Source organism: Drosophila subpulchrella, chromosome X, assembly GCF_014743375.2.
Source record: "Drosophila subpulchrella strain 33 F10 #4 breed RU33 chromosome X, RU_Dsub_v1.1 Primary Assembly, whole genome shotgun sequence".
Lineage (NCBI taxonomy): Eukaryota > Metazoa > Arthropoda > Insecta > Diptera > Drosophilidae > Drosophila > Drosophila subpulchrella.
In genome coordinates, this window is record NC_050613.1 from 26,454,094 (window position 1) to 26,469,205 (window position 15,112).

The following is a 15,112-nucleotide window of genomic DNA, read 5'->3' on the forward strand; positions in this document are numbered from 1 at the left end:
CCAAAACAATTTCAACAATTTTTGGCATTCCATTTAAGTTCGAGTGGGTGGTGCCCTTTTTTTTTGCTTGTTGTCGCATCAACAACGAGAATAACAAGAACAACAATGGGTTTGTCCCGCACATTGTTACGGTTGCGGACATTTTAATTAGACTTTAGTGGCTTTTGTGGCCGCCATTGTTGTCTTGCTGCCAACTATGCACTAAATAAATTTAAATGCCAAACACACTCAGACCCACACGCACACAGGCCCAGACAAGGGGCACCAGCACTCAAGTTCGCACACATATATGGGACATAGGATACCAGAGGACTCAAAGGATCCTGGCTTCGCGCGCCACCACAATAAATGTACTCTGTAGTAAACAGATTTTATTAAATGTAATGTCGAGATAATATGGCAAGTCTCATAAAAAATGCAAAGCTTTCTGAGCTTGGGAAAAAGTAGTTTACGTAGGTGGCTTAATAAATAGTTTTCGTTGAGTATAATAATATAATATATCCCCTATCTTGAGTCGAGGCACGGAAATAATCAGAGTTTTAAAATCACTTATAAGAATGCCCAAAAGTATGCGATGAAAAATATATATTATAGATACCTTAAAAACTGATTTACCTCATTGTAACAGAAAAAGTGCAGGGAGCTACCCTACAAGTAAATGATATTTAATAAAACCATTATGCGAAAATAGTATTCTCGCCCTAAAATCTTTTGTCAGTTAATTAGCATTGAAATAATCCAATTAAATTAAATTTTCCTTTGACCAAAACTTGCATTCGCCATCATTTATTCATGCCAAAAACGTACAAAACGATAAATGCCCCTAGATATATGTTAAAGCCATAATAGTTGGGATTATTCAACCATTTCTAATCTGAGGGCACCAGCAAAATTCCATGCGAACCGTTATCTAACACAGCGTTCGTTTATTTGGTTGGCTTTTCAGATGCAGATTTTCCCTGTTTATTTTTGGTTTTTGGTTTAGTTCGGTTTACAGGCGTTTCTTTTTTTGCTGCCCCCCTTTTCTAATAATCTCATTTTTGTGGTTCCTAAAAAATACCCTCAGGGTGGCTTTGACCACCCAAAAGTAGGCAATGTTTTACGCCTTTCGATGGAAAGGGGCTTTAAGTAAAATGGGGAAATGCTTACAGGCGATGGCCAACAAATTGCTCAGGTTAATGGACAAATAGATCGTTGGATAATTATGCAAAAAGTTGTAAGCGCCAGAACCAGAGGTGCAAAAGAGGGCAGGGGCTAAAAATCAACAGGCCATAATGGGTTAATTAAGGCAGGGCGATGGGAAAACGAGGGGCGAATACCCGCTGTGCTGCACTGCATGAAACAGAATCATCTGTCCGGTCTGTCTATTAATTAGCCCAAAGTGGATAGAGGAAATAGCCAGAGGGAGGGGGGGGGCGGGTTTGGGAAAATAGAAAAGGGAAAACGGCTGGAAGGGGTTAAGCAAAGCAGACTGTGGGCCTGCTAAAATATGCAACATGCTCATTACAAGCATAATAATTAAACTCCGGAGTGCCACAAAATTCAAATATGCACTGGCAAAGGGAAGGGGTGGCAAAAGAAGGGGTTCGAGAAGGGGTTTGAGAAGGGGTTCGAGAAGGGGTTGTAAGGGGGCATTTCTAGGGGTCACTTTGTTTACGCGATTTTGTATGACATTCATACACGTACATGCAATATATGTGCGTGAGTGTTTGGCATGGATTTGCGTTGTTTGCCTCGAAAGCTATGAGGAAAAACAAGCGTTCCACAAGCAAAGTCAGTGCAGAACGTGCCCCATTCATTCCCCCGGACCCCCCCCCCCCCTCTTTCGCCACCACTGGTATCTACCATTTCCCCCTGCCCTCTAACCCCCCGTTGGGTCTGCGTGCAAATTAATGCGACATTTATTCATTATGCCATGAAACAGTCATAGAAGGAGAGAGCAGGGCAGCCAGGGGGGTGCAAGGATAACCAGGGGCGGAGGGGGCCCCACTAGTGAAGCGAGGCCTGGAAGGACAGATGAAGCAGCCAACCACTCGACAGCCGGGCAACAAAGGCGATGACACACCGAAACACTGTGGGGTCAAGTGGAACACAAATAATGAACCCGTTAAGTTTCTTAGATAAATTCATTTGGATCTCAGCAACATATGGAAAACATTAAAATAAAGAATACATCTTTAGAGTTTTGAAATCATACATTCATTTTTTGTAGCCCACTAAAATGTACTACACAAATAACTAAGATATAAAACGACTTATAAAGCTCTCGAAAAGTTTGCTAAAATAATAATCGAAATAATCGAAAAATAATCGAAATATATTTTCTCATATAATAAGTCCCCTTTTTAGGGGATTTCAATGATCTAAATTTATTAAAATTCCAAAAATGATTTTGTTTAATTTATTTACTTAATTTGATATAAAATTACTTATAAGTCTCCCGAAAAGTTTGCTAAAATATATTTTAGATCGAAATATATAAACTAAAATATATTTTAGATCGAAATTTATTTTCTCATATACTAAGTCCCCTTTTTAGGGGATTTTAGTGATCTAAATTTGTTAAAACTGTTAAAATTCCAAAAATGATTTTGCTTAATTTATTTCCTTAATTTGATATAAAATTACTTATAAAGCTCTCAAAAAATTTGCTAAAATATATTATAGATCGAAATATTTTTGCTCATATTTTAAGTCCCCTTTTTGGGAGAATTCAGTGATCTAAATATGCTAAGATTGGAGTTTTTAAATCTCCAAAAATGACTTTGTGTAATTTATTTGCTTAATTTGATTTTTTCTCATTTCTAAATGGTTTGTTTCCCTTTTCCTCCCACTGTGCGATGACGATAACCTCAATGCGGCGCCCACTTGAGCGCCTCTGCCTACCAACTCCGCAGTCCGTAGTCCCCATTCCGTAGTCCCCATTTCCCCAATCTTTGCGCCCCGTCTACCCCTCCACAAATGTGTCGCCGCAGAGCGTCGAGGGACATAAAAAGCATTTGCGTGATTTTATTTCGCATTTTTTGCTCTTCACTCACTTCGGCTCAACTTTGCTTTCACCGGCGGCGTTTCTTTCACTGTTTTCCATGGCCGGAGAGAGTAGGCTCGTCTCCGGAGATTGGCTGTGTGAGTGTTTGCCGAGCTTGTGTTAATTTAATCACAGTAAAAAGAATTTAATTAGTCGCACAAACACGACCCAAAAACCAGAGCGGCAATAATAAAGGGCGTGCTGAATAAAATTTCCATAATTCGAGAGGCCTAGAAGAGGCAACATCTGGCCTGGTCAAATTATTAACTTGGCTAAAATCCCCCGGCAGGTGTGGACAATGGGCAAATAAAGAAAACAGGAAACCAAGGAGATGCAGTCCTTCAAACACTGGGAAGCTATTAATCATACCTCAATTAATTGTTAGAATTTTATTGGATGCTAAATGCTATTGTTTAATTCGAGAAGTTACGTTTCATTTATTTTTAAATAATCTAAAATAGAAAGCAAATTATAAAATCGGAATGTAATGATGTACTATAATACTTTCGTCTGTGTCTTGCAACCCCAAAAAAAGGCAAATTTCACTGGCAATTTGCGCTGTCTTTTATCGCTCGTTTGGAGTCCCGCACACACGCACAACATAATGCCATTTTTATTTTAATCCTGCATACGAGGGTTCCCGGTCCCATCACCTCATCACTCCTCACGTCCTTTCTTGAGTTTCCCCAAATGGCAATTCAGTCAATGACAGAGCATAAAAGATACACCCCATGGGTGGAGAAAAAAAAAAAGAATTCTTGTCTATTCAACTATGAGTAAAAACCTATTTTGCCCAGGTCATGCATGCGGCCTCACACGGATATATCTACATATATCTGCATATATATCCGCTCGCAGGACGACCCCAAGTGGAAGTCAATTCAAGCAGCTTACTTTTATTTAAGTAAACGGCAAAAGAACACACATCCAGGGCTATACATATATGTATATATCTTTCTTTTTTTTGGAATGTACTTGAGATGCTGTGGCTGCTGACCTTTTCTATGTTATTTTATTGTGGGGATTGTGGCATCTTTGCTGTCTACCCACCTGAATGACGCCCCCCTAACTCATCTCGCCTCTCGCTTTCGCCTTGCAGATTTCAATTTGCAAGAAGAGGCCTCCATTCCGGAGGACATATTTGACCAGCACGACGGCGACATTGGGGATGAGGACGCCGACTCGGCCCACATTCAATATGCTCCATCTGCTGCAGCTGCCATCGGCGAGGAGGAAGATGCCGCCGCCGCCGAAGATGACGAGGATGTGGGGCTGATGGAGGAGGACGAGGATGCATCCGAGGCAGCTGATATCGTGAGTAGACACACATGACAATGCACTTGAAAAAATATGAACATATGGCGCCTGAACCTTGAAATCTTAAAATGAAATATATTTCTGGTTAAATCGTTTGATAAGTTTTAAAATGAATCATTTAAAACCTTTGAACACCGTATTAAATGATTTAAAGTAACAAAAAGATGTATTCATCAAAAGCATTGGGTCCCTGTTTGGGCGCCATTCTAAACTTAGTACCAAAGTAACTACACTTCTTAACTGATGAAATCATGAAAACTTAAAATGAAATATATTTCTGGTTAAATCGTTTGACAAGTTTTAAAATTAATCATTTAAAACCTTTGAACATCGTATTAAACGATTTAAAGTAACAAAAGATGTATTCATCAAAGGCATTGGGTCCCTGTTTGGGCGCCATTCAAAACTTAGTACCAAAAGTACTACACTTTCTAACAAAAAATATAGCTGGTGAAATCATGAAAACTTAAAATGAAATATATTTCTTGTTAAAGCGTTTGATAAGTTTTTAAATTAATCATTTAAAACCTTTGAACATCGTATAAAACGATTTAAAGTAACAAAAGATGTATTCATCAAAGGCATTGGGTCCCTGTTTGGGCGCCATTCAAAACTTAGTACCAAAACTACTACACTTCTTAACAAAAAATTTAACTGGTGAAATCATGAAAACTTAAAATGAAATATATTTCTGGTTAAATCGTTTGATAAGTATTTAAACTAATCATTTAAAACCTTTGAACATCGTATTAAACGATTTAAAGTAACAAAAGATGTAGTCATCAAAAGCATTGGGTCCCTGTTTGGGCGCCATTCACAACTTAGTACCAAAACTACTATACTTCTTACCAAAAAATATAACTGGTGAAATCATTTAACTAGGTTTAAAATAAAGGGGTTCAAAGCTTTATACCTCTCAATAAGATTAATTAACAAAAACTGCCGGTCAGATCAAAACCTATGTGCACCTTTTGTATGTTACTATATGAATAATAATATAATTTAAATGTTCTTCTTATAAAGTCCGTTTCGGGTGTTCAAATATTCAACGAATTCAAGTTTAAATGCCGCATTTTTCTCATTTTATGACATTTTTTTAGTGTACACAGACAAACATAAGCACACGCAGATGCTTTTTAGAGTGCCCCGAGCCTACAGTCAAGTCCATTCCGAATGAGGTCAGTTCTATTGAACCAAGTGGGGTGATAGAGGACCGGTGGTCGGGGGCATGGCTTTAAGGGGTGTCCATTGAAATGTCGCACAATGCGAGCGGCCAAGTCAAATTACTTTTTCAGCCAAAGAAGGTGAGGGATGATGGCCCACACAGCTTAGCCCAATAGTCAATCCCTGCATTGAAATTCACTTGAGCAAAAAATGGGACCAAAGTCGAGAAGAGCAAGAGCCAAGTACTTGAAAGCATTTTTGAAACCAAAATTTTAGCCAGAAAAATAATTGCCATAAAAGATGCATAGGAACAAAAGGAGGCTCTGGTGAATACATTAAAAGCTTAAGATCACAAAAGGTGTGAGGATTAAATTGAATATAGAAATACACAAGTAAAATAATAACAGAAGCTATGACCAATTTTGTTAACAATGTAAAACATTTTTAATAATGAAGACTGACGACAAAACCTGTAAAACCAGAAACGTGGCATTGTAAGAATTCGAAAACACCGTTTAGCACTTTAGAATGCACTTACTAGATCTTACAACCATTGCATTGACAATTTCTTGGAATTGCAATTCCCCCATTTAATCAACGATTTGCAGACACTTGAGTTGAGTGTGGAAAGCAGCTGAGGGCTCGAAATGAAACTTTCATTTTATTGTCTACGTGCACATGTGCACCCACGACTTGCTTTTCCCGCCCAAAAAAAAATTCCACCCAGAAATTCTTAGGAGAGTTCCCAAGGAAAAGGTTTCTTTGAGTTTATTTCGTTTTTGTTTTCCATTTTTTTTAAGTACCTATTCTTTATTTGTGCACTGCAACGTTAGGCTTTGGGTTTTAAGTGATTCAATGTGGGTTTAAGGGTTACCCCAATTTTTTGCACCATCAGAAATAATTATCTTTAATCAGAAAAGTATCGTAGTTACTTATAAGTGTGTTGAAATGGGATGTCTTCAAAAAAAAGGGATGTCTTTAGGATATTAAAAATATTGTATAGCATATCATTTAGATAATCAGACAATGATTGTTACCAAGCTAATTTTTTCCCATATACAATACTAACCCGGTTTTCCGCTCTGTGCATTGCTACTACTTGCAGGTACTTGAATCTCAAAGGCCCACTTCAAGGAATTTCAGTGTTTACCTGGACGCTGAGAAATACCAAAATAACAAAAACCAGAAGCGTTCCAAGGAGAAGAAGAACAATATAAGCCACTACAACTACAAATTGAAAAACAATAAAGAGAACCGAAGGCTACCGAAGGAAGCTACTGCCGCTGCTGCTGCTTCTGGAAAATCGGAAAAGATGGAAACGCTTGTTCTCGGTGGCGGCGGGAAATCCAAATTCACTTCCGGCGAGGAGGACGACAACGCGAACTTTGGCAGGCAAAGTTTTTCGCATAAAAAATTAAAGAACATGCACGAACAGCAACAAAGTCAACAGGAAAAGGAGAGAAAGCGGGGCGATGATGGTGATTTACTAGGGGAATACCCGCCATCCCAGCTGTTTGATGCTATTGAAATATTAAATGAACGAAAATTTAATAAGCCATCGGTGGAATCAATGGACAAGTTACCGAAGAAGGAGCAGGAAAAGTCCAGACAGGTGGATGAGGCCATTGGTGATATCGAGGACAATTTGGATAATGATGAAGCATTGCCCAACGAAAACGAGAACGAAAACGAAAACGACGAGGTCGATGAAGAAGGCGACGACGAGGACATTAAGTCGGCCATTGACAATGATGAATTGGCCAAAAAATACCCAGTAGCCACATCAGCAACCACCAAGGTCCCAATCCCCACCACTTTGGCCACAACAGAAACCACTAGTAGCAGCAGCAGCAGCACCACCACAACAACAACACCATCAACATCAACCACTCCGACAACAGCAACACCAAGAACATTGCCAACAATTGGCCGCAAACTGAAGAGAAATTTCCTTGGTCCATCCCAGCCGGAAACCAGATACTATGGCAGCTATGATATCGGAAGGATTCGGGCATCGGCGGTCCAAGAAGAGGATGACAATGATGATGAGGAAGAGGAGGAGAATGAGCAGCAGGATGTGGGCGAGTTGCACTACTATGACACCAACAGCAATCCCAGAAAGTTGGTCACTTTCGATCCGGAAAAAAACGAGGAGAATTACTTGGCCACTGAGAAGAAGCAACAGCAACAGCAGCAGCTGCAACATGTTGTTGCACCGCAGCAACATGCAACACGTTACGTGGACGATGACTATGCCGAACAGCAGCCGCCGGCGGAAAAGTCCAAGCCGGAAAATCCCTGGGAGAAATCCGCTGAAAAGCTGGAGGAGGAACAGGACCAGGAGCAACTGGAGGACGGCAAACTGGAATCTGATTCGGAATCTGCATTGCAGCGATATCATGAGGGTAAGTCGTTGGCATATAAAACTGTGAAACAAGCAACTAAAAATGAAATAAATACAAACTGGATGCTAAGTTGAAAGGAACAGTGTAGTGGGCTTTGAAAATTTTGGAAAGTATTCTTAGGAGCTTATAAATAGATATTTTTAACTTACAAGTCAATATTAAACATTTTAAAACCACTTAACTAGGTTTCTTTTTTAAGACGAGATAAGGGTTTATATTAAAGGTGCCACAGAATGCAGGTGCCTTTTAAAATTACTTATAAAAGCGTATACAAGTTTGCAATAAAAAATTATGTAAATTAAAAACTTTTAAAATTATTATTTAAAACTATAAAAAAACGTTAAGTTTTTTTTCAAGTCAAGTGAAGGTTGAATATCATACATCATACACACAGATTTTACATGGGATTCGAAGGTATTTACAAAGGTGTTCAAAAGTATGCAACAAAATATTTTAAGTCCGAGATTATGTGGGTCATTCCCGAAAAATTGCATTTTTTTGTTTTCCCTGCATTTTTGATATCACAACACGAGAGATTTGTGTAGAACCCCCCTTTCATTTTGAATTTATTTTTTTATGTAGGAAAATCAACATACTTTGTACTTTGAGGCTTTAACATACTCAATTTTGCAGTTGAGCATTTGAAGTACTGTACCTCATTTCAATTTCCTTTGATTGCCGAACTGGGAAAAATGCCTTTGTCAATAGGAATTTCGGAATGCTCTGAAACATCCGCTTTTGACCCACTGTAGCGCACATTCCACTCGCTCGTTCGGTTTCGCTTGGCAGTTTTCGGTTTTCGGACCCCAGTTAGAGATCCCATCAAAGTCAGCTATGTGGATGTGTGTGCCGTAAATTGAAAATATGTAAAGGAAATCCCCAAAGCATTCTACACTCCACAGTCGAAACCCCTCAGACAGAGGGATATATGTATGTTCTGACAAACACATCTGGCAAGGGGTAATGAAAAGTCTGCAACTGACTTTAACTCAAATGCAAATTGTACTTTAAGAGCGATAAATTTAAAATTCTATATTCCCCTAATTAGTTTGGCCAAAGTGAAGTGTATGCAAATTTTCTCTCAATTTTTTCCAAGGCAAGAAATCAAACGAAAAAAGTTTAGCTTTCTTTGGGGAATATGCTCACACCTCTTCCCACTGCCATTTCCTGGCATTAAACAATAAAGCTCACAAAATAGCAAATATATATATATATATTATATACCATATTCCGAAACGGAAGCAACAAAATCTGTCCAGAGGATTGGCCAAGAAATGAAGTTCTGCGGGGGCGGCGATGGCAGACGTGCCTTGACTAGAAGAAGGAAATGCCCGGGTCGATTCGAGAGTTTCGCCATAAATTCGTTGGTTATTTCTTGGGAGTTCTGACGCCTCCCTCGCTGGCACAAATCAAGTTGAAATGAATTTGTGTGTGGTTTCTCGAGGGGAAGAGGGGTTTAGAGGTTGTGGAGCGGTGGTCCTGGGGATTTTGTGTGGTTTGTAAGGATTTCAGGACCAACATTGAGCTGGGTCAAACGAGAAAGAAGGAAAAGATTAGCAAGAAACGCTCCACATACCCTAGAATAATATATTTATACTCACAGAGTGACTTTTTAGGATTTTTTATACATAATTTGATAGTTAAGCCACCAACCTTTAGACAAGTTATGAGCGAAATAGCGGCATTTGCGGTTACCTTCTTGAAATAAAACCGAACTAGTGGGCTAAAAATTTGACCAATAATACATCATGATGCACATTTAAAGGTAAATAATCTGCCAATATTTAGAGGTATGAAAATCTTTGTAATCAGAACCCGAATAAACTAGCTATTGGCAAACGAAAAACATTTTTGAGTCACCTTTATGGTATTTTTCTGTTTGCCAAACTTGGTGATATTCATACTACCCTCTTCGCATTTTCCTAGGGCATTGGACAAGAGAAGCTCTTGTTGTCCGTTGGCCTAATAGAAATCTATTACTTCCGAGCCCTAAAAAGCGTGCCGAGACTAACAACGATTTTTATTCTCGTTTTTTTCCCTTCTTTTTTTTTTGCGTCACAGCCACGCCCTCTGTCACCGCCTCCCCCTCGTCGGCCTTTGAGCGCTTTAAGGCGCTGCGAAGGAGTCGCCAGAGGACGGGGCACAAGAGCCACAAGAAGCGGTACAAGGACTACCTGAAGAGGCATCCGAAGATGGAAGCGACCGAGCCGCCGCCGGTGGAAATCAATAACCCAGCACCCACCATCTCAGCCAGACACCTTCAAAAGTTGCAGAAGGAGCGGGAACGATCCACGCACTCGGCACCGATCTTTGCCCTGGGATTGCGACCCCAGCGACCTTTGCCCGCCACTGGCAAGCCCTTCTACGAGGGTCAGGTCAACTACTACGACAACCAGCCCCCGTTGGATGTGGATCTCAAGCACCACACGGAAATGGAGCGCCTGATTGCCCACGATAATGGCAATTGGTATCGTCGCATCAGTCCGGTTCTGAGGAATGGCATCAAGAGTGACCCGCCGCTGAAGGAGCACCACCACAGGGATGGTCACCTGGGTCAACTGGGTCACCTGGGTCACCAGCAGCAGCAGCAGCAGCATCCGCATCAGCAGCACCACCACCACCACCATCATCATCATCATCACCAGAGTCACAATCACCATCACCACAAGTCCACACATCTGAGACCTCGACCCAGCAATCCCTATCAGAGGAAGGCTCCTGCGATGGGCAGTCCACCAGTAGTGGCAGCAGCAGCAGTACCACCACCACCGCCACCACCACCCACTCCACCATTGCCACCGCCGAAACCCCAGCTGGGCCATCAGATCACCGAGCTGGAGCATCTCGAGCGTTACTACGCCAAGTGGCCCCATCTAGCCAGGGTGCAGTTCCAGGTCTACGATGAGCACTACCGCGAATCGCATCCCGAACTGTATGCCGACTACGAGGACGACTACGAGAGTGCCGCCGAGCTGGAGGAGGCCCAGCAGGAGCGCGGCGAGGAGGCCAACCTGCCGCCCTACATCAAGAAGTACAACAGGCGAAACAAGCAACTGCTCAATCTTCTCGAGGGCACCCTGCCCACACCCACCATGAATCCCGGCCAGAATTCTCTGGGCAGCACCGAAAGTATACGGCTGGATGATGAGTATCTCAAGGAGAAGAGGCGTCGCTACCATCAGCATCAGCGTTTCGAGGATTTGTTTGCCCAGCAAAGGAGTCGTTTTAGTAGTACGGCTGCCCCGCCAAAAGCGGAGGTTACCCCGGCCCAAAAGGATCCATATCCAGATCCAGTTCCAGTGACTTCGACATCGCCACCGCCCAGCAATCAGTTGCCCGAGGAAGATGCCCCTGTGGCCTCTGGCGAGATGGCTTCCGGCGATCCTGCACCCGAAACCCTCGACTTTTGGCAACGCGAAATGGCCAGGAAGGTGGGCGGTTCAGCCGCATCCGCATCCACATCAACCACGCCGAAGCCAGCGCTCTACAAGCTACCATCCTATCCAGCCATCGCGGGCAGCTTTCTGGGCACACCGCGCAGTCGCAGCCGGAGTGCACAGTTTGTGGCCAATGTGGCTGGAAGGGGTCAAAGTAGTTGGCCCCGTTTGGAGACGGGTAATTCCACGGAGAAGCCAGCCGGCGGGGGAAGCACCGCCGAAGGGGGCGGAGGTGGATCAGGTGGATCGGGAGGATCAGGAGGAGGAACCTCCGGAGCTGGAGGTGGTCGGGGAGATCCCTCGCCCCTCAACTCCTTTGTCTACCATCGCGTGATCGATGGCATCGGCCTGGGCGGAGGAGCAAGTGCATCCGGCCTGGGCAGCAGTAGAGGCAAGCAGTCCCGTCTGCCATTCGTGGCCATCACGGATCGACGGCTGGAGAAATCGCTGGCGGAGCGACACAAAGACTTTGAGCAGAATCACTTTCCGATGCCTTAAGCCGCGAATTTGTGCAGCAGTGGAAAAGCTGGAAAAGCTGAAAATGGAGAAGTAGCAGAAGAGCAAGGGTAAAGGAAAATTAACGATGAGTTGGTAGCAACGGGTGGCAAGGGGATTTGTCGGGAATATATATTTAAAAAAAAAAATTGAAGAACTAACAAAAGTCCATGTGAAACCAAGTCAAAGAGCTTCTTAAATAATGCTCTTGAAAATTTTTACAAACTTAGTTTGAAACATTTTCCAAAAAAAATAAAGATTGGATTAAAATCCTATTACAAAAGTGTTTTAAGCATTTTACACTTAAAAATATATACATGGTCAATTTGGAAAATAAAACCTGTTAAATTGACAATAGAATACTGAAACAATAATAATCCAACGTATTTTTGATTGCATCTTAAGGGAAAAAAAAATTATTAAAATTTGTCTATACTTTAAAAATTGAGTTGTCAACTTTCGACTGATATTATAAAAGGTATGAAGAAAAACTTTCCTAAATTTTTTTTTTTTTTTTTTTATGAAACCTTTTAGACAATTTTCGAGCCACAATAAACCGATGCCAGCCAGATTCTTACCCCTTTTCAACAGATATATTTGTAAAATTCCCATTCCCCTTTCCAGACATGTTACCAACTCAAAATCTAAACATAATTCTAGTACTATATTATAGTCGCCGCTTTCGGATGTATTATTTTTGGTCTTTTATGTTCTTCAAGGGACGAAAAAGGAAGCGAATCTAAGGATATAGAGATAATTGTCGAAAACGATTTTTTTTGTGTGGTGAATATATAAAAAACATTCAACGATAAACGTTAGAAAAAGTAAATGATAAAATAAAGAAAAAAAGCAAAAAAAAAAAAAAAAAATGAAAATGTAAAACTAAAGTTAAGCGAAAGTATTTTTTTTGTGTATAAATAGCGAAAAACACCTGTAGACACACACACAAACACATACATATATACGAGAACACACACACAGTCACTCAAAGAGCTGTTAGGAATCAAAAAGTGATAACCGAAAAAAATATGTTGATTTTGCGCCTTGGTTTCGATTGGATTTCATTTAGTTTTAGAAGGCATTGCTTCTGAGTGTAAAGTAGCTGAATATTAGAAGAAATTGTTAAAAAAAAAGAGCCTCTCCAATAGTGCCGCCAGCAAAAAAAAAGGTTAACCAGGCAGAAAAGACAGAAAATATGTTTAATTTTAAAATTTTTTATTATTCTACCTATTATTATTATATTTTTTGCTGGACCCCAAGCTATATTTAAGTATTTTTTTTTTACAAAATTAAAGGAAAAATCTTTTGGAATAAAGAAAAAAAATGGCAGCACTATTCTCCACGCACAAACACATGAAAGCTTTCCTCGTCGCCCTTGCACGCAAAATCCATCGAAATAGGTTTCAAAATTAAACGAAAAACAATGAAAACAAAGTTAAGGAAAAACGAAATTGAGCAGAAGACGACGGAGAACAATGTTGCACAAAACTTAAAAATTATTCAATTAGCCAGAACAAAGCAAAGAATAAGTTTTAGTGGTTAAAGAAAAGCAAACGAACAGAAACCAATGTTTAAAAAAAAAACAACATATCAAGACGAAAGAAAGACAATTATAGATGTTAAAATGTTTGCTTCGGACTGGAAGTTAGGAAAATTGAATATTGGGAAATTTAAGTTTATAATTTAGATTTTATTTCGTTAAACCAAAGTGTTTAAGCATTATATTTTGGAAAATTAAAGAATATTTTTAGAGGCACTTTCTGGTGAATTAAAAAATTACTAACCTTAAACCATAGACATTTCAAAACTTTTATTTTAAATTGTACAACATTTTCAAAATTTCCCACAATTTTAAGGTTTTGACAGTCTGAAGCGAATATTACACACACAAAGTTGATTCATACAGACAACATTAAAAAGGGCAATGAAAGTGCAACACGGAGAGGATGAAAAACTCTGGAAAATTCCCTCAAAAATAAGTCGAAAACTTAAGAAATGAAAAATACTTTGTGTAGAAAAATAAAAGAAAGCAGAACAAAAACAAAAAAAATGCATTCCCGCAGCTTAAGCCGAATTACGAGTTTATACACACGCACACTGACACAAAGTATGTGAGCGGAAATGAAAATTTCATAAGCAAGACGGATAAAGCGGAAGTGAAAGAGAAGGGGAGCGAATGCAATGCGGTGTAATTAACATATCAAAAGCGAAACGTGAAGGGGATAAAATGGCAAAAGCGCCAGGCAATTAAAACTAAGCGCAGTGGCAAAAATATTTCTCAAACTGGATTCATAAAAAGTAATTTCTTCATCTTTTTTTTTGATTTGATTTGATAAAAAAGCTTCTTAGTGGCCTAACTTTAAAATTTAAAATGTAAACTCTTTAAGTTGAAGTGAAAACGAGATCAGAAATGTTCGCTGTTTGTTTGTTGTACAATTTAATTGGAATTTGAGTTGAAATAAAAAAAAAACAGGAAACAGGCAGTCGAAATGGAAAGACCTTCAAAGGTATCAGCGTATTAAAAAAAAAAAAATGAAAGACACAACACGGAAAACAACCCAACACATACATGTATACACATCTCATTATGTGGTAACATTTTAATGGAATGAAATTCAATAAAGCAACAATTTATTATTTACGCATAATCATCGACTCACTTCTTGTCCTTGGCATGGGAACTCAAAGGCCGCCATTGGCAGCCGTTTAAATGCAAATTAAATATTCAGAAATTAACGCGCTTTCCCCTGGAAATGCCATGGGGGTCAACCTTTTCAACTTGAACTTGGAAATACTTATGGAACACCGATGGATCTAATTAGGTGTGATGAGAACTATCAAGTGGTCGTACGGCATTTGCATACTATATTATTAAAATTGCAGTTTACCATCGGTTTGAAATCACCTATTAAAGGTGTCGGAAAGTATGCCACAAAAATGTAGTCTTTCGAAATTAATCCATTTTTTGAAATGGGGAAAATCGTGGAGGCTTCAGCCATATTTAAAGCAGCTCAATTTTAGTGTAAAATATTAGAGAATTTAACTACAAATTCATAAGGGTACCCCACTTTAAATAGGGATCCAATAACCCGAGTTATGGAACCTAGAAGTTCAGTTTGATGTTCCCATTATGAAATCCAGTGGAAATACTAAAAAAATCGAACATGAAAATGGGTAAAATGTTGACCCTCGTTTTAAATAAAGATTTTAATGTAGAATACTAGATATTTCAACCACAAACTCATAGAGGTATCCCACTTAAAAAT

The 15,112-nt window shown here is 39.9% G+C and overlaps 1 protein-coding gene across 1 annotated transcript in view; it reads left to right on the top strand.

Annotated features, from left to right (window-relative positions):
• The window catches only part of LOC119555879, a 46,221-nt gene extending 31,734 nt beyond the window's left edge, over positions 1–14,487 (top strand). The window contains exons 2-4 of the mRNA XM_037867534.1: positions 4,128–4,342; positions 6,615–7,914; positions 9,976–14,487. Coding sequence (XP_037723462.1) covers positions 4,128–4,342; positions 6,615–7,914; positions 9,976–11,849 — 3,389 coding nt within the window. The 3' untranslated portion in view covers positions 11,850–14,487. The remainder of the gene's footprint in view (positions 1–4,127; positions 4,343–6,614; positions 7,915–9,975) is intronic.
• The last annotated feature ends 625 nt before the right edge of the window (positions 14,488–15,112 follow it).